Raw genomic sequence first — 24,940 nt, forward strand, 5'->3', positions numbered from 1 at the left:
GTCATTGGTAAAAAATTTTCCCAACGACACACAGAGCACCAAACATTATCAAAGTATCCTATTACATACGACACATCTATTAAAGTATGTAAAAAATAATAATGTGTCGTAAAGTATTTTTTGTCCGCATGATGCATTCGTCCAATAATAAATACATCAAAATATTTAAAAGATCTTATTGTATAAAAAAAATCTTTAAATACATGATATTTTTGCTTTGGACATAAGAATCAACTAGTCCGATGGACTTAAGCAAAATTTCTCTTTGCATTCACTGCGCTCGCTTATGACCAAAATAAAAATAAAAATCATTTGAAGCAACAAGATCCAAAGCATCCACACAATTGTTGTTGATGTTCCAAGACAGACATTGCAATATTGAATATACAAAATGATATGTTGAAGCACAATAGGATGATAAATAATAAAACAATTCTTTTCGACTATTCATGTCAGCATGATATAAAACGTTAAATTAGAGCATTCTAATACATCACACTATCAGTGTGGCCCGACTCGAATAATAGATAATATCAATTTCTCCAGATCGAATTGATGATGAAAATTTGAGCCGGTTTAGAGCTCGGCCCAATCGGGCCGTGGCTGGGCTCGCACGACGGCACGGATCGGTTCAATTTGAATTGTTGGTCCGACTTAGACGGATCTATAATTAGGGCTCCCGATCATTCTTCGAGATCATTCTTGGAGCGCACCGCGAGTACTCACCGTTCCTTTCGCCTACCTCCCTCCCATTACGAGGGCCACCCCACTTCCAACCGGGGACGAACCCTAGACTTGCATCCTGCCCTCCTCCGACCCCGCGACAATGGCCGATGCGTACTGGAGGTACGGCGATGCGCGCCACCAGGCGGCTGCGGCGGCGATGGCCCCTCCCCCCGCCACTCTCAAGCGACCTCGTGCGGAGTACCAGTGTGCGTATCTCCCAGCTCCCACCGCTGACCTTTTCTGGCTTCTACGCGCGTTTCTCTTTCTGTATCTTTTGCTTCGATCTGTCTTCGTTTCATGTTTTCCTTTTCTACCTATCGGATTTGCTAGGTTTCCTTTGTGGCAGTTTGCCTCATATTTAAAGAGGGTCTATAGAGATCAATCCTTCTGGGTGTCTGTTAGGGGAATATGGGCGGTGATTCATGAGGTTGCTGTGGTTATCGAGGCTAGGGTTCTTTGAATTTTTCTGATCTCGAAAGATTCGTTGCTGTTAATTAAGGGTAGAATAGGGGAAACTTACATGCAGGTTTCATCCGTAGTTACCTATCTGGTGTTGTTTTCTCTAGTATGAGGGGTAGAGTTTGGAAAGATTAACAAGCAACACGGCACACTCGCTTAGAAATGATTCTGTGGTTGAGATCTTATACGTGGTTGAATTGCTTTCAATAGTTTAGCATAGTGAAATGCTTGTAATTTTGGTTATTTTAGTTGAACACGAATTGGTTTCTTGCCGTTCAATTACATGATGCTGAAGCAACACATTTTCTCGGTGGATCATTTTGGGTGGAAAACCCCTTTTTTTATATTTTTTTTTAATATTTTGAAGACAGGTTACATTTTTATTAAAAGAAATAAAGTTGTTTGAGATCATGCATTGGTAACTGCTCATGTTGATGTTATGCTATATTAAACTCCAATGTCAGTTGCCATAGTTCTTTAGTTCCAGAAGATGACTTCAACTTTTATCATTTGGATCATTTTTATTGTTAGAGATACCATCAAATTGAACAAGAATGACTTTCGTGTTACTTGCAACAAATTTTTATGAATTTTTCCTAGATATCTAGTTGTGCTTGCTCTTTTTATCTCCTTGTATGATTTGCTCCCTAAAAGATATGTAGTCAGATCATCTTTATATATGGTAGCCTTCTTTTCTAATTAAATGCTTTCGGGCAAGGAGCAAAAACATAGGTGTATAAATAATTGTACTTGCTGCATATATTACATAATTCCTTATTAAACTAATCTTATTTGAATTAAAGATGTGCCTAGTGGTTCCGACGTGTTTGCCTATTACCCTCGTGAGGATGAAGGGACTGCGCATCCTACTGTCAGGGATACTGAGTCCCTTGGGGCTTCATATGATCGTTACTTACGCAATGGGGTATTTTTCATGAATGCTTTTCTACCATGGGTGTTAACTTCTTGTTGGCAGCTAACCTTGATATTTTACTGTAGATTTCTTCTTATGGTGCTGGTGAGTCTGTTAGGCCTGTGGGTGGAGGAATTAATAACCAACCTATTGATGATCGACGAATCATCAGTATCGGAAGCTTGGATGGTCGGAGTGCTGGATATGGTGGCAGAAGGCCTGAACCTCCGCTTCCTCCAGATGCTTCAAATACTTTATTTGTGGAGGGCCTCCCTGCTGACTGTACACGCAGGGAAGTCTCTCGTATCCTTTTGACAGTTTGTGTCTTTTTGTGCTACTAGATTTTAGTTGTTTGCTATTCCTTCATCCTTTTGCAGACATTTTCCGCCCTTTTGTAGGGTTCCAAGAGGTGAGACTTGTGAACAAGGAATCCAGACATGTGAGTCTCGAACTTTATTGAGGGCCCTTTGGTATTCACATTCGATATTACTAACTTCATTTTCTTTGGGGTTCAATGTTCGTGTAGCCTGGGGCTGATCCACTTGTCCTATGCTTTGTTGATTTCGCCACTACAGCCCAAGCTGCAATTGCATTGGAAGCTTTGCAAGGTGCTAATGACATCCATAAATCTTAGTACACTTGATATCATGCTTGTTTTAATTTTGCTGTTTATAGTAGTTCTGTTATTGCTATTGTCTTTGATGCTTCTGCAGAAGGTATTGTTTGTTAATACATAGGCGCTTCACGGACCCTCTTTCCTTGTCGAGTCTTTCATTGACCTGTCTACTTGATGGTCATGTATAATATCAAGTATAATCTTGCTTGCACTAAGGGAGCAGATTGAAGAGAAGAATATATGGCTTAATATCTGTTGATTTTTTGGTGTTTCAATTTCGATAAGTGCAATGCAATGGCCTTAAATATTTAGGATTGGCGAAAAACATCTTAATTGCTTGAGGTAGTCCAAGGCTAATTGAACTTTATTCATTAACATACCTGTGAGGAACATTTGATATGATGCGGATGTAAAGAAGATATCAACTTAGTCTATTTGGGCAGTTGGAATAAAGGCATGGTTGTTGCATGCGTTGGTTCACTTTCACATTGTCATCACACAAAGATCAGGGAAATCTGTTAAACGCAGTTTTGTACGCCCTTTAAATCTGTAATCTCATGTCATGAGAGTTGTAATGTACCTTTACCCGCTAAACAACACTTTGGATGAGCTTGATGACTACATGTTCAGTCATAATAGTTGGATCATTGCAATGAATTATCACAGGAAAAAATGACTATTATTGAATATATCAAGGGTACAGTAGCAAGAATTTTGGTTCTAACCCATATCATCATGATTTGGGGTATAAATTAGTTTCTCTATTTGGTTAAGAGTGATCGAACTCAATTGCTGCTCTTCCTGTTTTAGATTAGGCGACACCTGTTATAGTATCTTGGCCATACTTTTATATATTCCATAATAGCAGCAACCCAAATCGTTATGACGGTCATTATTTCGAACAGTTAATTAGGAGTATCGCAAGTTCATAGTAATAGTTGTTGGCTTGGAGGGTTAAAATAGCAGTCTGATGCCATGGTGATAAATGCAGTTATTGGTGTAGTGTTTATTGGCAACATGCAAATCTGTCATGCGATGTAAGTTCGGTGTGTGGATTTTTAGTACCCTTTTTTCTGCTTGATGTTTTTCAAATTTATCTTCTTAATTTCTTAGTACAAAGAGGATTTAATGCTGAAATTAAACTTCCCCTTACTTTGGTATTCCGTTGTATCTAGTTTTCTACTAACTACTTGCTACAAGCTTGGACGATCAGCCTTGGTCTCTGTTAAGGCTGCTCATTTACGATATAGGTGATTAGTGGCGAGGTCCTTGCACTGGATCTTCTTTTTTGCACTTTGAAAGTTTTACATTCTCCGCCACGGCCAGAATAACAGAATATGTTCCAAGTCAATAGATTAGATTTGAGACTGTGGGCATTTCGTCAATTAACTCTTCATTCTGACCTGCGAGTGGCAGAACTTGCTTTGCATACTGTCAAAATTTTGACAAACAGGAGGCGACATGATAGCTTCAGATTTTTGTCATGATAAAGCTATCAGAGTCATTTGAAATTAGTACGCACGATATTGGTTGACTGTTGATTACTAAATAGTCGGCCTTAATAATTGACTGTATGATGTTGGTTCACTGTTGATTACTAAAGAGTCAGCCTTAATAATTGGCAGATGTTGAAGAACTTGCGATGCTTTAGTAGTGTCTTTGTTTTGTCTTCATTAGTTATGCGCGTGCAATCACGTCCTCGATAGTGCGCTATGCTGCAACTTTCCGTTCTACGGCAATCTGCGTATCTTCCGTAAAGTATGGCCCTGTCCGCATTGTAAAGTAGTCACGACTCGATTTTGCAGGTTATAAATTTGACGAAAGCGATCGAGAATCAGCCAACTTGAGGCTGCAGTTTGCTCGCTTTCCTGGTCCGAGGTCATTCAGTGGACCTCGTGGCAGGCGTTGATCGTGGGATTTCCTAATCCAGGTGACTTGCGAAATCTACGCTTTACCATATACGTAAGATGTGCTCAAGAAAGGCGTTTTGTTGCAATGTAAAGTTGAACTCAATCATTGTTGTGCGGTCACTTTCTTGTAGGTCCAGTCAATTCGGGAGACTTCCGTGACGAGACACTTATTAGATAATCCATTCACGGTTTCCTATCCCTTATAATTATTATAATAGTTGTAACTGGCATAGTTATATAGCCATGCTGTGGCTTATGCCATCTGCCTAAATTTGGTTGGTGTATTCTCTCTAAAGTGGTTACTAAGCATGGACCATATGTGAGCATGCTTTAAACCTTGACCTTCTGTTTGACCCTTATCTTAGTATTGGCAACTTGACAGTTATGATATGATCAAGCAAACTCTTTTATCTGATACATGTTTTTAGTTTGGCTTTAATTTTATCATTTAACTGATGACATGTGCATGTATTGGGAAGTATTGCTTCTGCAGTGTATTACAGTAAACTTTTTTTTCTGATTCTTATGGTAGCACTAAAGCGAATTATTCTGGTTGATGTATTGGATTGTGCATGTATATGTACATGCCCTAGTTTGTGTTAATGCGCTAAAACTGGTGATTCAGATTCCTTTTAGATTTTCTATGGTAGCATTTTAAATGAAGTTATTATGGTTAATATATTGAACTATGCATGTATATTCACATGTGGTGGTTTGTGTCAATATGATATAAAATTCACGGCGTTCTTCATGTAGTTGATGTGGTATTCGACTTGATATGTGAAACCTTGGAGCCCATGACCGTTGTTTCGTGGCTTTCTGTTGAGGATGAGACGGCACTAAATTCTAGTTTCTGGATAAAGCATAACTAGTTCCCCTCTATGATTGTAAGTTGGTTTGCAGGCGGAAAGTGGGCCAGAGCCTGAATTGTTTTGAAGAGGCTTGGAAAACAATTATAGGCAAATATACTCAATTCAAGTATTATTTTTTTACTATGATATAGGTGGAAAGTTATTGGCTAGTTATTTATGGGCTAGACGAAATGATAATATATACTTTTAATACTTAGTCTTTCTCTCTCAATGTACTTCTTGTCTTTTATCACGGTGGATCATGAATGTTATAGCAAAATGGTGAAACATACAAGAATGATGAATGTAAAACATAGTTAACCAGTACTAGTATTGGCCTCCTATTTCACAGTCATAGGCTCATAGCTGTATGTGTTTTTTTTATTTTGCCTGTCTTCTAACTTGGCTTCTTCTTTTCTTCCATTTCTCTCTTTTTATTTTCTTTTGAGGTTGTCAAATTTCCTAGAATTGGCTGTAACTTTTGTCAGTTGGATTTGATTGATTCTGTTTGATTTTGATTAGATAGTCTATAAGACTGAGAAATTGGCTAAAATCCTGAATTGTTGGATAGTGCATGTTTTGCTACTAAAGCTTTGTATGTATGGTTACGGTATAGCTGATATTTTTCAATGATGCAAAATTTGTTTAGTTCTGGTCTTGGTAATCCTAAAGCAAAGATAGTATGAGAGTATGAGGTTCATATTACTGAGACATTGAGATCGAACAAGTACATTAAGGACCAGTGTGATTTGAACTGTCAAGATCAACCCCTGCAAATTTTGGGATCCGGGATGGCCAAGACCAGAACATTCTACTGCCTCAGCAATAGGCTTCTATGCTCTACATTTACCGCCTCACGAATAGGTATATTTCTGTGGAATTGATGTGTATGCATGGTTATGCTAGATTTTGATTTTTAGTTTTATGCCCACAGGAGTAGAGATGTGTCTGCTAGTTTATGCTAGATTCTGGATTTAAGGCTAATGCTCAAAATCATAGTATGCTTGCCTTGCAATCAGGGGAAACAGAAAGAGTATGTTGACCACCCAGTACATTCACCACTAGGACACCTGAAGCTATGGTGCTTACACTGTTCCGAGAAGATACATGATGGCCTGGAGTTGTTGAAGTCTTATCTATGCCTGATACAGGTATTAATTGTTGGCCTTATTTGCAGTAATTTGTGCTCTGGGAATCTATTGTAGGAATCAATTGCTTCATCAACTTCATAAGTTTGTCATTACTGTGCATTTTAAAGTTTAGATTCATCCAGGCATGCTAGTTCTCAGATATATTAACTGCCGTGAGTTGCAACCCTGCTTTGATGACCTTAGGGCCGTGCACTCATATTTCAGTATGGTTGCTGCAATTCTGTGTCTCCCATCACAACATAAAAGGACAACCTTTTTTAGTATGGAACATTAAAGACTATTTTTGGTGAACTTGATTGGTTGGTCATTTGAGTTCAATGTGAAACAGTCTTCATGTTTTTCATCGTCCAATAAAAAACTACATTTCAAATGTTTTCTTCAGCCAAGCTAATTGAATATGTTAGGTTATTATGATAAGTTTTGTGATTTTAGCATGTACAACGTGAAGTTATGATGCAAGGGTTCATGCGTACCTCATTGTTAATGGTCTTGTTAATGTCTCGCAAGTCATGGATCTATGAGAAAAGCTTTGTACATCTTTGAAATTTATCAAGCAACAAGACTGGTGTTGCCTTTGTTGTTACGCTCTGTAACTTAGTCGTCAACTACACACTATTCTATGATCAAAACATGAGATTGACTCGTTTTTATCTGCTGTAGGTCATATTTGCAAAACAGTCAAACGGAGAGGTTGAAAACCGATGTTGTGTCGGCATACAATGGAAGTTTTTGGAATGGTCGTTTGGTATGACGTCTCTCTCGAAACTATTTGCAACCCATACTGAGGAGGTGAAGGAGATTTCACGTTTGGTGGACTTTTCTGCTTGTCGTGTTTTGAGGTAGTAATGCTATCTCTCTTTTCCTCGATTATGATTGGTGCATTAGGACGGCTGGTTGGGTCATCTATTTATAATACCTACTCTAATATCGAACTTCATAATCCAGCCATTTTTGCAACGAGGAAAATTTACATCCCAAGTCTTACTCATTTTCATCATAAAGAACGCTCGAATACATTTATGAAAGGGAAAGTTTGTATGCGTTTGTACGTTTATAATATTAAAATTTAAGTTTAGCATGTATGTCCATTTTAAGTTCCAAAATTGTACGTGTCTAATTATCATATAAGTTAGTTAAAACTCTAATTAGCATTAATAAAGATTATCGTTTGATTGGTATGTTGTAATCATGGTTGAGTTTTCTTGGATGAATTTTAGTGAAAGATGTAGAAACATGTATGATGCACTAGACTTTTTGGCATTCATTCTTACAGAAACTAATATAATATACGTTTATAATAATCTCTCTTATGCAAGGTCACAACCGACCGCGTATTGAATTCTTATATGAATGCTGCACTGGAATCCGTCTCCGAGGTGAAGCCGATGAATACGGCCGCATTTGTGATTCAGATTCACTTTGGGACTGTGGGACCCAATTCTTAAAATCTTTGCAAATCCGACGTGTTGGGCCGCCACTCGGCCCAGAATATTCCATGCGTTCCCAGTGCGAGAAGCACATTGGGCGACCCGTCCGGTTTTGTGGCACGACCAATTGGTTCCATGGGTACTCTGTGGTCGTCGGATGTGGTGTCAATGGAGTTAGATTGTGCCTTTTCCATCACAAGCGACGCTCCGTGGACGGCAAGCAAGATTGGGGTAGGTTGCGGACTTGTGCTCCATGTGGGTCACATTGGTACCCTATCTCGCTTTCCTTCTATTGTTTTTGGCTTCTTTCCTTCGTGACGGTTGCAATTTCCTTAATAGATATTACCAGATACATGAAGATTACCACAAATTCGCCGGTGACTTATCTATTATTACTCGTATCCTCAAGTGTATGATTGCTCGTAGATGTGCGGTACATATGTTACACCCACATACGCATTCTTTCTATTTCATTATTTTAATTATACGTGGATCTTTTGCAGTCAACGCCCTTTGCATCATCTCGAGCGGCTCCCCTTGACAGATTGCACAGATCTGTACACCCGAATTGGTATACTTGATTCCCCTTCTCTCTCTGTCTCTTCCGACACAACACCATATTCTTCTACCCTGCGGAAGAAGAATAGGTTGCCAAAATGGACAAGCCTCAAGAGGAAGAAGAGCAGCGTCAGATCACATCTCCCCTGCGTAAGCTTATCATCTCCTCCGCTTCTTCTCTCTTCCCTTCTCTCATCCTTCGCATCATGCAGTCGCCTCCGATCCCTCCACCTCGGCGTCGTCCTCGTCATCTCCACCACCACCACGAAAGGAGGAGGAGGAAGAGGAAGAGAACTCGCCCATCGAGCAGGTGGCCTTGACGGTGCCGGTCAATGACGACCCCGCGACGCCCGTCCTCACCTTCCGCATGTGGGTCCTGGGAACAGCCTCCTGCGTGCTGCTCGCCTTCCTGAACCAGTTCTTCTGGTACCGGAAGGAGCCGCTCTCCATCACCTCCATCTCCGCCCAGATCGCGGTGGTGCCGCTGGGCCACCTCATGGCCTCCACCATCACCGACCGCGTCTTCTTCAGGGGGAGCCGGTGGGAGTTCACCCTCAACCCGGGCCCTTTCAACATGAAGGAGCACGTCCTCATCACCATCTTCGCCAACTCCGGCGCCGGCAGCGTCTACGCCATCCACATCGTCAGCGCCGTCAGGATATTCTACCAGAAGCACATCACCTTCTTCGTCTCCTTACTCGTCGTCATCACCACACAGGTCTTGCCTCATCCGCATCCCTTCCCTCGATCCTTTTGTGTAGCCATCGCATAATTCGTTCGTCTTGCTGTTGATATTGATGACACAGGTTCTCGGCTTCGGGTGGGCTGGGATGTTCCGGCGGTACCTGGTGGAGCCGGCGGCGATGTGGTGGCCGCAAAATCTGGTGCAGGTCTCACTGTTCAGGTAAGTGGTCTCTCTTTTTAGTTTTTAAATCCTTGCATTTTCTGGCTTGAAACGATGATGCGAGCTTAGAACATCTGATTAGCGGTTGGTGACTACAGACTCAGATAGTTTACTCAATGCCCATGCCCAGCGGGGTCTCATAAGACTCATATATCGCGTAGTTTACCGACACATATAGGCCATGTAATTAACATCCACTTGCCAGTGGTAGGGACATGTAGATGGAATCAACTTTTAAGGCCACCCTGGTCCATATTGCAAGCGTTGAATTGCTTTCCTTTCATCTACATGCAGAGCCCTGCACGAGAAAGAAGGTCGCCCCAAAGGTGGCATGACTCGGAACCAGTTCTTCATGGTGGCCTTCTTCTGTAGCTTTGCCTACTACGTTCTCCCAGGCCATCTCTTCTCCGTGCTCACCTCCCTCTCCTGGATGTGCTGGATCTTCCCTCGCTCCGTCCTTGCCCAGCAGCTCGGTTCTGGCCTCCATGGCCTCGGCATCGGCGCCATCGGCCTGGACTGGGCCACCATCTCCTCCTACCTCAGCAGCCCCCTGGCCAGCCCTTGGTTTGCCACTGCCAATGTCGCGGCTGGCTTTGCGCTCATCATGTATGTCATCACGCCCGCTGCGTACTGGCTCAACCTCTACAACGCCAAGACCTTCCCCATCTTCTCCGATGGCCTCTTCACATCCACCGGGCAGAGCTACAACATCTCCGGCATCATAGACCCCAACTTCCACCTCGACATCAAGACCTACGAGAAGAATGGTCCGCTCTACCTGAGCGCACTCTTCGCAATGACCTACGGCGTCGGCTTTGCCTCTCTCACGGCGACCATCTCTCATGTTCTTCTCTTCCATGGAAGGTGCGTGGTGACACTCGATTTGCCTGCAACGAATGCCAAGTATTCGATCGATCACAGTTGTGCTTGCTTGTAGCCAAATATGGCAGATGAGCAAGTCAGCATTCAAAGAGAAGATGGATATCCATACGAGGCTAATGAGCAGATACGACCAGGTCCCGCACTGGTGGTTCATCATCCTCCTCGTTGCCAACGTTGCTCTTACCATCTTCGCATGTGAGTACTTCATCGATCAGCTCCAGCTGCCATGGTGGGGAGTACTACTAGCCTGCTTCATCGCCATTTTCTTCACGCTCCCCTTCGGAATCATCAAAGCCACCACGAACCAGGTATCTGCTTGCTAGTTTCCTTCCCCGTGTCAGCTCCCTGCAGCTTCTGAGTTAGCTAGCCTGATCAATGGCTTCTCCTGTTTGTTGACCAAGACACCGGGACTAAACGTCATTACAGAGTACATCATCGGATACTTGTATCCCGGACGCCCAGTCGCAAACATGTGCTTTAAGGTATACGGATTCATCAGCATGAAACAGGCCTTGTTGTTCTTGCAAGACTTCAAATTGGGGCACTACATGAAGATACCACCCAGAACTATGTTCGTGGCACAGGTTCGTTGACACTTCCATGTCCTTTGGCTGCCAAAGAGTATTGATTGAGTTCATACTGATGAGGAAATATAGGTTGTGGGCACCTTGATTGCTGCACTCGTATATTTGGGAACTGCATGGTGGCTTATGGAGACCATTCCCGACATCTGCAACACCAAGCTCCTGCCTTCGGACAGTCCATGGACGTGCCCCGGTGACCACGTCTTCTACGACGCCTCTGTCATCTGGGGTCTCATTGGTCCACGCAGGATCTTTGGAGACCTCGGCACCTACTCCAACATCAACTGGTTCTTCCTGGCTGGTGCGCTGGCGCCTCTGCTCGTCTGGCTTGCGCATAAAGCCTTCCCAGAGCAAGAGTGGATCCGCCTCATAAACATGCCCGTACTGATCGGCGCCACTGGATCGATGCCGCCGGCAACAGCCGTGAATTACACGACATGGGTCTTTGTCGGTTTCCTCTCAGGTTATGTGATCTACAGGTACAGGCGTGAGTGGTGGCAGCGGCACAACTATGTGCTCTCTGGTGCTCTGGATGCAGGGCTGGCATTCATGGGCGTGTTGCTGTATATGTGCTTGGGATTGGAGAAGGTGAGACTCAATTGGTGGGGGAATCACTTGGATGGGTGTCCTCTGGCTTCCTGCCCAACATCTCCGGGTGTCGTCGTCGAAGGTTGCCCCGTGTTCTGAGATGCTTGTGGAGCTACTAGTTCTTTGTTTCCTTATTAGATTTGCATTCATACTTCAGTGGAGATGTATAAATCATTGAATTGGAATATGTAAGTTAGGAACAAATCAGTGAACATGGAAATCTCAGCCCGGCATTTCGACGATTACGTGGAAGGCAGGGTTGACATCGCCAAGCTTGCGATCGCCTGTACTCCCTCTGCTGCGTCCTTCCGTTCTCTAGCCCAACCTGATCTATCCGTCCCACATATACCGAGCCGGGCCCAATCCAAGATCGATCGGTCGAGCTCAATCAGCAGATCGGACTGGGTTGGATTAGGGTTGCGAAACTGATTTAGGATTCAATCTGGGATGGCATTGGGTTGGAAGGGGCGGGAAAGTAGAAAGAGGATCGGTGGGCCACAAGAACGCAAGAAATCCAGATGAAAGCAGGGCCGCCGCTCAACCTCCACCACCAGTTGAGATATCGTGGCACCACCAATCCGCTACTGCCCAATGTTTCCCCTCTTGATATTTTCCTCGCCGCCCATTCCATCACGGTAGTAGGCAGTACTCCTTCGTACCAAGTTCGAGAGAAAGCAAGATGCTTGCTTCTGCTGCTGCTGCTACTACCATCACAAAGCCAAGCCTCTCCTGTTCCGGACTTCGCTTCTCTTCCGACATCAATTCGATCCCTCCCTCGACGCCGGTGGCCGCCGCGGCCGGCTTCCGGTCCTCCTGCTCCGCCGCTCGCTCGTTCCGCGTCAGAAGCGCCGCCACGAAACCTGCGAAATCACCTGGTATAATATGACCAAATCATCCCTGTTCTTGTCAATTTCCTCATTTGTGCATCGAATTGGTCACATGTTCTATCTTGTTTGCACTCAGCCGAAGAAGACTGGAAGACCAAGCGTGAGCTTCTCCTTCAGAAGAGGGTAATTCCCGTTTCATGTGCTCTATTGTTTAGATGATTTTTCTGCTTAATTTAACACTATACTCATATAGACTAGTTGGCATTTCTCGTCACTGATGACTTCTTGATGCAGTGTATAGGTCTTCTTCTTTCCTTTTTAGCAATCCAATGCTGTTTTTGATGAAGAGATCTGATTCTTGTGACGATTTGCTAAGCTGTTGGTACATATCTTTTGGTCATCAATGACTTAGTTCATCAGCAGTGTATTATTCCATGTAATTTAGAACTTTGTCAGGTTTCATGTTAAGTTTGCAGTTCTCATCAACAACATGCAATCAGAGTAATGCATAAAAGATACTCTTCTACATGGAGGATCTTGCTTATTATCCTACCTTTTCTTATCACTATTATAAGTGCCAGTAGGAGAGACAATGCTCTTCTGGTTGTCCTGTAATGGTGCTCTTGCTCTCGGAATGAGTGACTGTGAGTTCATGTAGGTAAATCTTGCTAGAAGGGAGTTTGTGATTTTGGCTAAAGAACATTTTGGTGAATCTGCTGTTCTTTTTCTGAATTGGATGATGTGATCTCCATCTGTGTATGATAACATGATCTGTTTGCAGGTCCGTAGTGTTGACGTAAAGGAAGCACTGCGTCTCCAAAAAGAAAACAATTTTGTAATTTTGGATGTCCGTCCTGAAGCAGAATTTAAGGAGGTATTTTTTTTAATTGCTTTCGTTATAAAATGTATAAATGCAATGTAGTCATTTTGCAACTCTTAATTGGGGCAAAGCAAAAAATGACATCTAACAAACAGAATTGGCTAAAGAGAAAATGGGGTAACAAATGGAGATACATAAACCTACAAGCATCAACAACCTTTTGTTGCTAATTTTGTTCTATAACATATTTGCACTTGCATTTATAAGAAAGTTTCTCATCTTTCATCACTAAATTCTTATTTGTGCAAGTCTAATTCCATCGGTTGGAGAAAGCTTCAAGGAAGAGTTAACTAGGTCTTGTGGCCATATGGTTAGGCCATCATCAACACTTATCTGTAGTGTTTAACCTATCCAATGCAAATTTAGGAAAAATGACTTGCCCAAGACCTAATGGTTAGCGGGAGAGTAAGAATGTGTATGTGACGGAAGTTTAACTTTATGAAACTAAGGGGCAACTGTACGAAACTCCAATACATTTAAGGGGGTCTTGAAAAACAAGGGAATTACTGGCTATGCTTGAGATTTTCTTTTTCCTTTCTTTTTTGAGGGATAATTTTATTTAAAGATGAAGCTGAATGTTTTTAGCGTCACCTCTTTGTCCTTTCAAATGATTCAACCTTGGACCACAACAAATAAGAACCATCTCTAGCTTCCATCCATAGTTCTTTCTATGAGTGCTTTGTGTTGCTTATTATATCCATTTCCATAATACACCTTTGTGTTCTCATGATAATATCATGCTTCTTTCTGAAATCATAGTACTTCATCAGATGTTAAAAAGTCATTCCAGGGATTGACCACTTGACTTTGAGTAGGTTTATGCCAAATATGTTATATTAATTTTCTTAAGTTCGATTGACTTGTCAGTGAATTTTGGTGAATGCTTCACATCTCTAATTGTGATTCTTGAAAACTTCTTTAGGCTCATCCACCCGGTGCAATCAATGTACAAATATACAGGCTTATAAAGGAATGGACCGCATGGGATATTGCTAGGCGCGCTGCTTTCGCATTCTTTGGCATATTCTCTGGCACAGAAGAGAATCCCGAGTTTATCCAGAGTAAACTAATTAGGGTTGTAACACATCTTTTTGTGTAGATATGTTGAATCGTGAATGATAAATATTTTCATCTGCAAACAGGTGTGGAGTCAAAACTTGATAAGGATGCAAAAATCATTGTAGCATGTTCAACCGGAGGAACAACGAAACCATCACAAAATCTTCCAGAGGGCCAACAGTCCAGGTAGCTTGGTTAAAGTATATTATTTCAGCAATCAAGCATCATCCAATCTCTGCATGTGGTGTATTGAACCTTTCATCTAATCTAACAGTGTCAGTCAGCATTTCAAGTTTGATTGATCGATGTTTAGGCCATCATCCGTGACACATGATGACACTAGTCCTAACTTCTTCCATGTTATTGATGAGAAAGTATGATTTTGGCAGGTCTTTAATAGCAGCATATTTGCTGGTGCTGAATGGGTATAAAAATGTATACCACCTGGAGGGAGGGCTCTACACATGGTTCAAAGAAGGCCTGCCTGCTGCTGCTGCTGCAGAAGAAGAAGAATGAGATGCAAGATCACAATGTAAAATTGTGGCTCTAGGATTTTGTTCCCTGCAGCCTTTATTCATAATATCATTCTGTAAATGTTTGTGTTATTTTACATACATTCTTTAGCAGACTCTGACAGTTCACATCAGAATAAATGAATGCTCTTCTTATTGGGGCCTTAGAAAGTAAAGGCAATTATGAGTTTTTCACTTGTGATATCTATATTTAAGGACTAATTGAATGGGACTAAATATTTTTTGGAACAATCATTTAGACTGTTAATGGGTCAATTATCCCATCGGATCATGATAATGCTTGTGTTAAAGAGTGCAATTTGACTAATTACATTACTCTTGTTGTAATATATTATTTTATTTGGTAAGGTATCTGTCATTGGATAGTTACAATTACAAGGATATATATATATATATATATATATATATATATATATATATATATATATATATATATATATATATATATATTCTTTTAGATGCGGAGAAGTGATCATATTTCATCCAACAGGATAAATCATACATTAACTTGTTTAATTGTCATGCTTTGATCCAACAGGATAAATCATACATTAACTTGGTAAGCTTTGGAGCTTTTATGTCGTAATGTATTTTAGTCCCATCCGTAGTCTTCGATTCGATTGGATAACTAACTTATCATAATAATAATAATAATAATAATAATAATAATAATAATAATAATTTTTAATTTAAATATAATCACCAGTGATGTGATAGGAAGTTGTTATGTCAACTTTTATGATGTGTATAAATCGACGGTCGAGATCAAAAGGAGAAGATGGGACATGGGGGAACACTCACCATAACCTTCATGTACAACGGAACCTGCACACAGTTTGCATCTCGAGCTCACATCCAATGAAAGGACCACCAACACATGACATGTTTATTTCTCTCTCTCACACACACACATACACATGGCATGTTCTTTTCCTACCAGATATATATACGTACTAGAAGACGAACATAGATTAAAAACATGAGCATAAGACATCATACCGAAATATCTGACAATTGACCTATAAAAGCAATTCCCTTCGACACCAAACCATTATGCTACCTGAATATAAATTGCAGCGCAAGTGCATTGCATTGTTGATGTCACTTTGACCGAGTTTGGATGAGTCTGATATTGATTTTGACCGGGCCCTACCCTCACATGGCCGAGCAGCGCGGAGACCCCATTGTACGAATCTCGCCGGTTCAATCGAGCCAAATCGATGCCAACCAAACCCCTCGGGACCACCTCCTGTTCACTAATCACGAGGCAATTCCCGATCGCACTTCCATTTACCTGGAACGGAAGAGATGGCCAAGTGGCTTGTCATGAGCGCGATTTTTGCGTCGCCATCTCCTTATCGTGTCCGCATCTCCTTCTTTTAAAGTCCTCCCCCCCCTCTTCAGACCACCACCACACTCCAGCCTTGCGGTGGCCTTCCTTGTGTTGCATGCACTTCGGTGGTTCCCAGAGAGAAAACGATGAAGGTGAGTGAGCAGATCCCTCTCTGCTACTGTGTTGTTGTGTTGGTTATACAGCTACTGTTACTGTGACTATTGTGGCATAGATCATCTTCGATTGGATGCGTCGCAAGCTGCACCCCAGCGTCAAATACTCCCAGGTTTCTCGAAAGAAAGGTTGGGGGAGACTCTGAGGACTTCCTTCCTCGTAGCTTTCCCCGGTTTCGGGAATGCGAGATGATGCCCTTTTTTTGGTTTCTGATTCCCAGATGCTTTCGGCGGAGATGACGAAGAGAAGCAGGAGGTGGTCTTCGAGGGTCTGATGGAGAAGGAACCATTACTGCTTCACGACGTCCTCGATGGCATTCTCACCATTGGCACGTTGGGACACCAAGGCAACTTTCTTTCTCGATCCTACTCCATCCAGGAAGGCGATCTCCTGCAGGAGGACGAAGCAGACATGGAGGTAGAGGAGAGAGAAGAAGGAACGGAAGTTGCGCCGGCCATCATCGAGTCAATTAAGGTCAAACTACCTGTTGAAGCAGAGGTGAAAGAGGTGAAGGTGGTGGTGCAAGACGTGGAAGAGTCCCCACTGCTGGAGGAGGACAAGAAGAAAAGAGAGCGGGGAAGGACGACGCTCGCTGATCTGTTTGCTGCCGAGAATCTCAACGAGGGAGCCAATGGCAACCGTGAGAGGAAGAAGACAGCGAAGACAAAGAAACAGGAGAAGCGGACATCACCCTGCACCGCCAATACCAAAGCCAAAGCCAACACCACCACCAACACAAAGCTACAGAAGGTACGATTCGCCACTCTCTCATGCATGGTCTGTGAGTGTCAATGCTGTTCTCAGCCACCCTCTCTCCGTGAATGGCAAAACTTGTTTACTAGCAGTTTCCTGATCTCGATGTTTTGTTGACTGGTTTGTGGTGAATGGGTAGCTGATGACAAAAATGTTGAAGAAGAAGATCCATCCAGAGATTGCAGTGATGCCCAAATCATCGGAAACACAGACCCAAGAAACAAGAAGCCACTGGTAATCTCTCTCTCAGCTTTGTCGTTGATCTAAGCCACTTGATCTCCACAGAAGATTGAATGGGTAGCCCATGCAAACACAAATAGTTGGCAGACATATACGTTGAGCTTATAATATCCATCACCATCAAGGCTTGTTTGCTAACAGTTTCTTGGTCTCTTTGTTTGTTTTCATTGCAGATTTAATGTAAGTCCGATGCTTCAATTGGCAGTAAAAAGAGCATGATATATGTCCATCATCAATCATACGCTAGTCAACCATGTATCATCTCCACTGTACTCATCAAGACAAAAAGTGATTCTAGATATATGTATCACATGTTGTGGTATTGCATCTAATTGTATGTGCCAGTTTACTGTTGTAAGACAATCTGCAAGTGGCTAATGGCATAATTTGTGTTTTGGAGAAGAGGAGGAGAAACATTAATAGTAATCCTTACGTTTCTAAATAATCTTTGTCTTCGACATCCCAAATTGCGGATGGCACAGGTGACACCGAGGTAAAGAGGCCACTATCGACGAATGAGAGGCGACGCTTCGGTGTTGGCCCCACCCAGTTAAGTGGGTTTTTCCTGTTGCCTGCCTAAATCGAGAAAGCCCGGAATCAAAACTTCTTTAGCCGTTCATCAGGATCTCAACGGTTAGAAATGGCGCGTTCTTGTGAGAACGGAGGAAACGACCGTTCATCTTCTAAAGTATGTTGATGGGGAGCAGATCGAGCATTGGAGAGGATGAACTGGGCGGTCGGGCAATGTATTATGGACCGTTCATCTCCCACGCTTAGGGTCCATTAATGTGATGGGTGGGCCGGTCGGGACATGTATTATGAATCGGACCCCGAGTGATCTTGGAGTTCGGTCCAAGAATCCAACCCGGTTCGGGCGGCCGTAGACCGAAAAGATAGCGCGAGTTGCGGCCACAGAGCAGCTCGAGGGGAATGAGCAAAGACCGGCCTCGAAGAATCACCTCAGAGCCCTAAACCCACCCGACCCCTTGTTGTGTCTCTCGCGTCGTCGGAGGAGATCGATGGCGACATCCATGATGCTTCGAGCTTTGAGGCGGGGCGATCTATCGCCGCCATCTCTGTCCTCTCGCCTTAGATGCGTAAGCTCGCTTTCTCTCTTCGGATTGTTGCCCCCTTCGAAGCGGCCCGGATTAGTAACCTTCCTGTCGTAAAATTTCTTGTAGTCTTTGCACGGTGCCTCTGTACCGTTTCCTGGAAGATTATATGTAGCTTTTGTATTGTTACGGATCAGTTAGACTTTCGATTAGCCTCATTTTCACCATTATTGTGTTATTGTGATTCTGCTGTGAGTTGGTGCAGGCCCAATAATGCTTTCCTCTTCTTGTTATCATCATGGTCAGAAATTTTCATCTTTTATGTTTTGTGTTTTCATATAAAAATGATAAATTGCACAAACCTGATTAATATTGTTTTATCGTAAAATTTAATTTGAGAAGTGTGATTGACATCGAGCTCAGAGTTTGATTGATAGTTGAAGCTTCCGTGTTTTATATTCTTCGTGCTGACAGTATATTTGTTGAAGCCAGATGTAGTACGTTTGGTTGTTTTTCTGGTGCCAGAAGTTTCAGCTACAAAAACTTTCCAATAAATTCTAGAGGGTTCAGGAGGAAGATTTGGAGTCACGAAAGTGAACATAATTTTGATGGTTTATATCTATTTGAGATCTTTTGTTTTATCATCTGGGTTGTCTAAGACTGAAATCATAGAAAATTAGCTCATAAGAGGTGGAATGTTTACAGAGATTGTATTTTAGATTGAGTGTACCGGTTTAATATTTGATGTAAAAGCATGCACAAATCTGAAATTTGAGTTTTTTATTTGATGCAATCAGGCATTGCGTAGTTGCATTTTGTTATTAATATTGGTTCACTGTGGTGTATAATACAAGAAATCATTGCCAAAGTGGCGTTTGTACTTGTCTTTCTTTCCTTTTTGTCGGCTTGATTTACCCATCCTTCTGTGTGTGTCTCCCTCTTTGTTCCACCATGCTCCTTCCGGCAAACTTGTCCTCACCTTTTGTACCCTTTTTTCTCACTAAAACCCTCTCAGTACCCCAGTCCATTACCCGGTTGGTGATCTGCAGCTTCTGTCCTAGTCGGTCCTGCAAAGGGAGAGAGACAACACTGGTACACATACTAGCAATCTTGTTCCCTGTTGTTTATCATAGGGCTGAGTCTGGGCTGAATTTTCTTTTCTTATGGTAGTGTGTTAGTGATCTGTCGCTGCTCAGGTCTTTTGTTCCCAAGCCTGTGGTATTGTAATGGACAAGTATTAGTAGCCAATGGCCATGAAGTGAATCTTATCTTCTACTTCTTTGTTCCTTTCCCTTCATCTTTTAATGGTGGACAGACCATAACAAGTTTGTTTATTAATAGTCTTACGGAATTTGTGTGATATAGGTCTTGTGAACTATATTTCGTTCTAAAATTTAGCAAATCAGATCTTGATCAATATCAAAATTAATGGCTTTTTGTTTAGCTGATTTTCAAAGTTGGGTTCATGACTTAGAGCTCTGCTTCAGATGCCTACAGGAGGAACCCAAACAAGGGCACCCTCGTCAGTGTGAACTATGGACATAATCAGGGAACGTAGTGGCATACTGTCAGTATGAGACTGATAGCTTGGGTCATCTGGTTGTCCCTTTGTGCTTCCATTGTGGGTGTAAAGAGACTGATAGTTTGGGTCATCTGGTTGTCCCTTTGTGCTTCCGTTGTGGGTGTAAAAGAGCATTTTTCTAACCTGAAAAGTGCTTCCTTTTATTATTTATCTTTAGAAGTTTTTGTTTTGTTCATATGGAGCTGTGCATCTGATCTTTATCACTTGTTATTTAGTCATGAGGATCAGGTGCAGTTCTTATTCCTTCTTTTCCATATATTTAACTCCTCTTGTTTCTACTTTCTTCCTTCTTTGAACTGATACTCTGGATTCATTTCTTTCATCTCTCTTTCTGTAGTATCTTCTCTTAACTATCACTCTTTTCATAATTGAAGTGTTTCTTATTTTCAACATGCAATGATTAATCTGATTTTGCATGTGAACTTTCTGTTCTCAAATTTTCTAGCTATTATTCATAATCCCAAATCTTTAGCAATGGTTAATCATTTGCATATGCCATGCATGTGGGAGTGTTGTACTGTTAGAAAGTGGAAGGCACATGCAATTGAACATTGGGTAGCAGCGTCGCTTTCACTGTTTCCATAACTGGAAAAATAAAAGAGTGAAAAGTAAAAAATAGAAGTTTTGCCATGATCACCCAGCTAGGAAGCTTCTTTCATGGTGATGGATTGCATAATCATGTTTTGCAGTTTTCTAAAACAACAGAATCAAGGTGATAATTCTTAAGTTAGTTTCGTGTTGTTCATTTGTTTCTTTGATGTCACTGGGCACCCCCTTTGAGCACCATTATCTCTTTTGCCTCTTGTTTGTTGCCCTACTATCCATCACTTTGCTATCTCTTGTTTGTATTAAATTATGATAATTCTGTTTTAGTACTTGTATAGCTTATTGCTATTTTTTATGTTGAGTAACATAGTTATACTTGTAGCGTTACATATTTCATGTTTATTTATGCAGTTATCTGGCAATGCAAGTGTGCCCTGGTGTCCTCCTCCTCTGGGTCATAAATGGGCTAATTTGGTTAGATCGTTCAGGTATTGTCTCACGTATTTAATTTGAAGTGCATCTTTAATGTCGCTTCTCTAATATGCTTGTTTTCTGCTTCTTCTTTTTTTGGTTTGCTTTACCCATGACTTCTCTTTTTATCCAGCACAAAACCAGCTGGAAATGATATAATTGGAATTGATTTGGGAACAACAAATTCATGTGTCGCAGTTATGGAGGGAAAGGTAGATCTCTGATAGTCTTGTTTGTATTTGGTCATCTGTAACTCTGATAATGAATAATACTCTCCTATGCTTGTGTATAACAGAATGCTAAAGTCATAGAAAACTCTGAAGGAGCTCGTACCACACCATCAGTTGTAGCTTTTAATCAGAAGGGAGAACTACTTGTTGGAACTCCAGCAAAACGTCAGGCAGTTACCAATCCTACAAACACCCTTTTTGGAACCAAGCGACTGATAGGACGCCGCTTTGATGATCCTCAAACACAGAAAGAGATGAAGATGGTCCCCTTCAAGATTGTGAGGGCACCCAATGGGGATGCATGGGTTGAAGCAAATGGTCAGCAGTATTCTCCCAGCCAGATTGGTGCATTTGTTTTGACAAAGATGAAAGAAACTGCTGAATCTTATCTTGGGAAGTCAGTTTCAAAGGCTGTTATCACTGTTCCTGCATATTTTAATGATGCCCAACGTCAGGCTACAAAGGATGCAGGGAGGATTGCTGGTCTTGATGTACAAAGAATTATCAATGAACCAACTGCTGCTGCGCTTGCCTATGGGTTGAACAACAAGGAGGGCCTCATTGCAGTTTTTGATCTTGGAGGTGGAACATTTGATGTTTCAATCTTGGAAATATCAAATGGTGTATTTGAGGTATATGGTCTTTATTTTTCTTGCCTTTGGTAGGGAGGGTCTGCTTTTTCTTTTTGTTAGGTCTTGTTAATGGTCTCATTTCTTTATTTCAGGTTAAATCGACAAATGGCGACACCTTCTTGGGTGGAGAAGATTTTGACAATGCATTGGTAGAATTCTTGGTTGATGAATTTAAGAGAACTGAGGCAATAGACCTTTCAAAGGATAAGCTGGCTCTACAGAGGCTCCGGGAAGCGGCTGAGAAGGCTAAGATTGAACTCTCATCGACATCCCAGACTGAGATCAATCTTCCATTCATAACAGCTGATGCTTCCGGAGCAAAGCATATGAACATAACACTCACAAGATCAAAGTTTGAGACTTTGGTGAATCATTTAATAGAAAGAACCAAAAATCCCTGTAGAAGCTGTTTGAAGGATGCTGGCATAAGCAGCAAGGATGTTGATGAGGTTCTTCTTGTTGGTGGAATGACTAGGGTTCCGAAAGTCCAGGAAATAGTTTCAGAAATCTTTGGAAAGAGCCCTAGCAAGGGAGTGAATCCAGATGAAGCTGTTGCAATGGGAGCTGCCATTCAGGGTGGTATACTTCGTGGAGATGTTAAAGAGCTCCTTTTATTAGACGTAACTCCCTTGTCACTAGGTATTGAGACCCTTGGTGGTATTTTTACGAGACTGATCAACAGGAATACAACCATTCCCACGAAGAAGAGTCAGGTAAGAATATGATTGATGAAAAAAAATTATTAGTAGAAAGTTTAATAAAAGAAGCTACGTATATGGGGTTTTCATGAAAACATAGGACCAGAAGGAAATGCGACTCCAACAGCAAAGTCTCATCATAATTAATCTACTTGAATGGCAAATGCAAGTCCTTTTTTTGTTTCCTTATATTTTGTCCATACAAGCATCCTACGTTGCTATTTCATCAAGAATCTGTTATCAAGGTAGTGATAACAGGATACCTAAATCATGGTATAGCTTAACTGCTATTATATTAGGTTTGACTGAAATGACAGCCAAAGCCATTGAGATTTTGAAATTTATGAGAGCAATAATTGTTTCACCTTAAAAGAAGATGAATACTGAATTTTGAACCTATGCTTTTATATTTCGTACCTTGTTTATTACTCTTCATCAACCTGAATTTGTTTTTAGCTTGTGGCATGTCTGTTTCGGGATTTTGTTAAAACATTTGTTTAGCACTGGAAATGGTTTGTCTTATGTGGATTTTGGGAGAAGCATTTTCATGCTTTGATAGATGTGCAATAGGATGTCAATTTTTACTTGATACTGAGGTTATTTGGTTTCTTCCATCAATCAGGTATTCTCCACTGCAGCTGATAACCAGACCCAGGTTGGTGTTCGTGTGCTGCAAGGTGAGCGTGAAATGGCTACCGACAACAAGCTCCTAGGCGAGTTTGAGCTTGTTGGCATCCCACCAGCTCCAAGAGGCATGCCGCAGATTGAGGTTACCTTTGATATTGATGCCAACGGAATTGTGACAGTCTCAGCTAAAGACAAGGCTACTGGAAAAGAACAGCAGATCACTATTCGCTCATCTGGTGGCCTCTCCGAGGAAGAGATTGAGAAGATGGTCAAGGAGGCTGAGCTGCATGCTCAAAAGGACCAGGAGAGGAAAGCCCTGATCGATATCAAGAACAGTGCTGACACGACAATCTACAGTATCGAGAAGAGCTTAAGCGAGTATAGGGATAAGATTCCGGCTGAGGTGGTCACCGAGATCGAGACTGCAGTAGCTGATCTTCGCAAAGAGATGGCCGGAGACAGTGTTGATAATATCAAGGCCAAGCTTGACGCAGCAAACAAAGCAGTCTCAAAGATCGGGCAACACATGGCAGGAGGCTCAGGTGGGTCATCCTCTGGTGGCTCTCAAGGTGGTGGTCAGGCTTCCGAAGCAGAATATGAAGAGGTCAAGAAGTAGAATATCGGAGAGATGACTATCGACCAACCTAACTCTATTTCATATGGAAGTTGATGTACTGTAACTTTTGTCCAGGGCATGAGCAGATTTTGCTGTACTAGTTCTTCATGTGAAATAAGAAACAATCGGATTCTAGATGTTAGGAGTGCCACTGGATCATAAACTTGGTGAATCAATCGTGACAATATCTGTTATCATTCGACAATCTGTAATCATTCCTGGTGTTTCATGTGGAGAGCAAATGCAGAATTTGCTGGATTTGACTAGTCAACAAATATGGGAAATGTTTTTATGGATGTCATTATTTCTAAAAGCTTAAATTGTTGGATTGGAACATGATCGGATTCATATGGTTAACAGGATGAATTTTCTTTTAATTGCCTTGATATTGGGAGTCTGCTTCATGACTTTGTTTTTGTAAGAGCCGACCACCCAAAACTCATCAATAGAATGCGCAGTAGGATTCACAAGATTGGTTGATAGTCAGATCCAATCTTTGTACGTGGAACAAATGAAAAGCCGGTGGAGTGTTTGCCCCCAAGAACACACCCGATCATTGTATTGGTTCGACTCTCACTGTCTTGAACCTTTACGGTGTGGTCGGGGAGTCAACACGGCTTGGTCCAGTCCCCGATGCGTAGGGCTGCCCACGTGGACACTCCGGTGGCGAGAGCGAGCGTCGGGTCGGGTCGGGTGGAGTTCGGGTTCCACTCTCCGAGCACGATCTTCACCCTCGACGAGTGGTCTGCTTCTTTGTCGCCGGTTTCCTACACACAGGATAAGGTCGGGAGGGAGATTTCCTGACTTGACATCTCTGAAGCTCAAGTCAAGGTTGAAGCGGAATCAAAGAGAGTTTTTTTTTCCTCCCTTTGGCACCGGCCAGGTGATGGGTTTTTATACCTGCACATAGGGGTTGGTCGTACCTGGTTCATTAATGGCCGCCAACCCCTTAGGCGGCTTGCTCATATCTTCTATGCGGATGTCGGTCGACTTGTACGGCACGATGTCGAGTGGCGCCATCCTGAGTTTTTCGGGGCGGCTTTGTACCCGAGGATGTCGTCCTGAGTTTTTCGGGGTGGCTTTGTACCCGACAATGCTGTCTTGAGTTTTTGGGGCGG

The 24,940-nt window shown here is 42.1% G+C and overlaps 5 protein-coding genes across 14 annotated transcripts; all 5 read left to right on the top strand.

The window, feature by feature from the left end:
- The first annotated feature begins 690 nt into the window (after positions 1–690).
- Positions 691–7,708, top strand: LOC135607305 (RNA-binding protein 1-like). Of its 4 annotated transcripts, none has more exons than XR_010485139.1 (8): positions 691–932; positions 1,989–2,110; positions 2,185–2,401; positions 2,476–2,537; positions 2,625–2,706; positions 6,125–6,339; positions 6,495–6,626; positions 7,287–7,708. XR_010485139.1 is itself a non-coding variant. In XM_065099042.1 (7 exons), exons 1-6 carry the CDS (start codon positions 827–829, stop codon positions 4,621–4,623), a joined length of 693 nt encoding a protein of 230 aa, XP_064955114.1. In that variant the 5' UTR covers positions 691–826; the 3' UTR covers positions 4,624–4,644; positions 6,495–6,623. The 4 variants fall into 4 exon arrangements, 2 of the variants coding, with proteins under 2 accessions (XP_064955114.1, XP_064955113.1); XR_010485138.1 differs by lacking the exon at positions 7,287–7,708 and adding an exon at positions 4,520–4,644 and having other exon boundaries at positions 6,495–6,623; XM_065099042.1 differs by lacking the exons at positions 6,125–6,339; positions 7,287–7,708 and adding an exon at positions 4,520–4,644 and having other exon boundaries at positions 6,495–6,623.
- On the top strand, positions 7,327–11,814 carry LOC103977991 (oligopeptide transporter 7-like). 5 transcript variants are annotated; one of them, XM_065099036.1, is made up of 10 exons: positions 7,327–7,465; positions 7,943–8,284; positions 8,393–8,486; positions 8,557–8,761; positions 8,824–9,329; positions 9,418–9,515; positions 9,810–10,379; positions 10,453–10,705; positions 10,799–10,981; positions 11,054–11,814. In XM_065099036.1, the coding sequence occupies exons 4-10, from the start codon at positions 8,710–8,712 to the stop codon at positions 11,666–11,668; spliced, it is 2,277 nt and encodes a 758-aa protein (XP_064955108.1). In that variant the 5' UTR covers positions 7,327–7,465; positions 7,943–8,284; positions 8,393–8,486; positions 8,557–8,709; the 3' UTR covers positions 11,669–11,814. The 5 variants fall into 5 exon arrangements, with proteins under 5 accessions (XP_064955108.1, XP_064955109.1, XP_009391957.2 ...); XM_065099037.1 differs by having other exon boundaries at positions 8,393–8,481; XM_009393682.3 differs by having other exon boundaries at positions 7,943–8,486.
- Positions 11,815–11,854: 40 nt separating this feature from the next.
- LOC135607304 (rhodanese-like domain-containing protein 14, chloroplastic) lies at positions 11,855–15,042 on the top strand. The gene is made up of 6 exons (XM_065099040.1): positions 11,855–12,444; positions 12,533–12,579; positions 13,178–13,270; positions 14,199–14,337; positions 14,419–14,521; positions 14,725–15,042. The coding sequence occupies exons 1-6, from the start codon at positions 12,249–12,251 to the stop codon at positions 14,849–14,851; spliced, it is 705 nt and encodes a 234-aa protein (XP_064955112.1). The 5' UTR covers positions 11,855–12,248; the 3' UTR covers positions 14,852–15,042.
- Positions 15,043–16,284: 1,242 nt separating this feature from the next.
- On the top strand, positions 16,285–17,754 carry LOC135606460 (uncharacterized). 3 transcript variants are annotated; one of them, XM_065097490.1, is made up of 5 exons: positions 16,285–16,353; positions 16,434–16,503; positions 16,596–17,125; positions 17,268–17,362; positions 17,542–17,754. In XM_065097490.1, coding segments are annotated over exons 1-5 (702 nt in total). In that variant the 5' UTR covers positions 16,285–16,347; the 3' UTR covers positions 17,543–17,754. The 3 variants fall into 3 exon arrangements, with proteins under 3 accessions (XP_064953562.1, XP_064953561.1, XP_064953563.1); XM_065097489.1 differs by having other exon boundaries at positions 17,268–17,754; XM_065097491.1 differs by lacking the exon at positions 16,434–16,503 and having other exon boundaries at positions 16,298–16,353; positions 17,268–17,754.
- Positions 17,755–18,284: 530 nt separating this feature from the next.
- On the top strand, positions 18,285–24,097 carry LOC135607303 (heat shock 70 kDa protein, mitochondrial-like). Its single transcript, XM_065099039.1, has 6 exons — positions 18,285–18,465; positions 20,960–21,036; positions 21,153–21,231; positions 21,315–21,881; positions 21,974–22,594; positions 23,202–24,097. The coding sequence occupies exons 1-6, from the start codon at positions 18,388–18,390 to the stop codon at positions 23,820–23,822; spliced, it is 2,043 nt and encodes a 680-aa protein (XP_064955111.1). The 5' UTR covers positions 18,285–18,387; the 3' UTR covers positions 23,823–24,097.
- Positions 24,098–24,940: the final 843 nt, after the last annotated feature.

The sequence above is a fragment of the Musa acuminata genome, chromosome BXJ2-3, assembly GCF_036884655.1.
Source record: "Musa acuminata AAA Group cultivar baxijiao chromosome BXJ2-3, Cavendish_Baxijiao_AAA, whole genome shotgun sequence".
Taxonomy (NCBI): Eukaryota; Viridiplantae; Streptophyta; class Magnoliopsida; order Zingiberales; family Musaceae; genus Musa; species Musa acuminata.